This window comes from Crocuta crocuta, unplaced genomic scaffold (genome assembly GCF_008692635.1).
Source record: "Crocuta crocuta isolate KB4526 unplaced genomic scaffold, BGI_CrCroc_1.0 scaffold4998, whole genome shotgun sequence".
In the NCBI taxonomy this organism is placed as follows: Eukaryota; Metazoa; Chordata; class Mammalia; order Carnivora; family Hyaenidae; genus Crocuta; species Crocuta crocuta.
The window spans coordinates 21,137-22,977 of NW_027526995.1; the positions used below are offsets into that span (position 1 = coordinate 21,137).

At 46.3% G+C, this 1,841-nt stretch overlaps 1 protein-coding gene across 1 annotated transcript in view; it reads right to left on the minus strand.

The window, feature by feature from the left end:
• Positions 1 to 1,613, minus strand: part of LOC144218211 (putative serine protease 47) — a 7,113-nt gene extending 5,500 nt beyond the window's left edge. The window contains exon 1 of the mRNA XM_077748402.1: positions 1,541 to 1,613. Within this exon, the coding sequence (XP_077604528.1) occupies positions 1,541 to 1,613 (73 nt within the window). The remainder of the gene's footprint in view (positions 1 to 1,540) is intronic.
• Between the last annotated feature and the right edge of the window lie 228 nt (positions 1,614 to 1,841).

The following is a 1,841-nucleotide window of genomic DNA, read 5'->3' on the forward strand; positions in this document are numbered from 1 at the left end:
CACACCCCACCACCACCTCCTAATCCTGGGCTCCGATCCTGCCCAGACCCTACCCCAACCCAGCCGGACCCAGGCCTGGACCTCTCCCCACCTCTGGTCCTGACTCCACCCCTCCTGGCCGCCCGCCCAGCTGATACCAGCAGGGCGGGACCTCAGTGCGATCAAGGGCTCCTATGAATTCAAGAGAAAAGACAGTAGACACCGCATAAAAAATGGCAACTGTATGAGAAGGTAGTTCATGGGAGAAGGAATTTGAAGTGTCTGTAAAGAAAGCATGCTTAATCCACTGGTTAACTAGAAAATGGAATTGGAACATTACAGTGTGTCATTTCCAACCTTCGAATTGCAAACATTTTCTGGGATGGATAGAGACCCCTAAACCTTGGCTAATCAGTGATTTCTCCACAGTGTGAGGGAAGCATCCAAATTTCAGACATGTTCCCTATTGTCTACTCCCGGATGGAATGTCCTGGATTTGTTGGTATTGGGAGTAAGATCCAGTTGATTCACACTTACTTCCTGTGAGCACAGGGAAATTACTTTATTCACCACTGAGTCTAGAGGCAAGAGAGGAGGGGATTAAAGCTGCACACAGTAGACTTGAAATATCAGTTTAATAGCTACTATTGTTCTTCAATGAAAACAGAAGCCAAGGGGCACCCAGCTTTACTTACTGGTTAAGAACTTATACTTGAATAAATTTTAAAAAGCCAAATTTTGGGTTCTTACCCAAACTGTACTATAGTTTATCTAAACTATACTAGTGTTAGGAAGAATCTGTATTTCATGTAGAGACTGGAAGAATAATTCATGAATTTTGTAAAAGGGAATATATAGGATTGACAGAGGTGAGGTGAAGATGATGAAGACCGTATGAACTGAGTTAAGATCTGAGTGTCTGTGGAATATATAGTTGGATTCATCCAATAGGCATTTGGAAGTACCAATTTCAGATTTGGAGAAATGTCTTGGGGTTGGAGATAGAGAGTACTATGAGGTTCGAGGTGACATTTGAGGCCATGGGAGAGGGTAAAATCATTGAAAGAAACACATAGAACAAAATTAGTGACCAAAACATAGAAAAGAGCCAAATAAGAAAAAGGAGCCAGTATGGGACTGAGGATTGCAGAGGATGAATTTAAACCATGGAAACACTAAAGTATGCAACTATAAGATTTCTTACCCACTTTTTAAACAGCTTTATGGGGACAGGGTTTATATACCTTGAAGTTCACTCATTACAAGGGACAAATGAATGATTTTCAGTCAACTTTGAGAATTGTGAAGCAATCACCAGATTTGCAGCTAATGTGCTCTCATAGCCAGCTCTAGACAGCCACTGATGGGCTTTCTGTCCCTCTAAGTATGTTTTCCGGACATATCATATAAATGGAATCATAAAATGTAGTCTTTCAAGTCTGGCTTTTTCACTTAGTGTGACAGTACCTCCCACCGGCATTTGCGGGCAGCTGGCCTCGAGCCCACAGGCTCCTGCTGGCTGACCTGAGTCCTTGCTCTGCAGCAGGACTAACCTACTCGCCTTGGGTTTGCAGCCCGCTGGCCTTGAGGGTGAAGGACGGTAAGGCCTGACCACACTCGAGAACGCCCTCCATGGATGCCAGCAGGTCCGTCCGGGGTCATGTCGACACAGAACCCACCGCCCGGGCACCGCTTCTCCTGCACGCAGCCCCCCCCCCATCCCCCACACCTTCCCCTGGAAAACCTTCCCACCTCACCTGGACCAGATGGCCTTGGAGACATCGGCCCGCCCTCTTCCCAGGCTACCAGCTTCCCGAGTAAAGCGACCTCTCTTTTCCCACCATCACTGTCTCTCAGTGTTG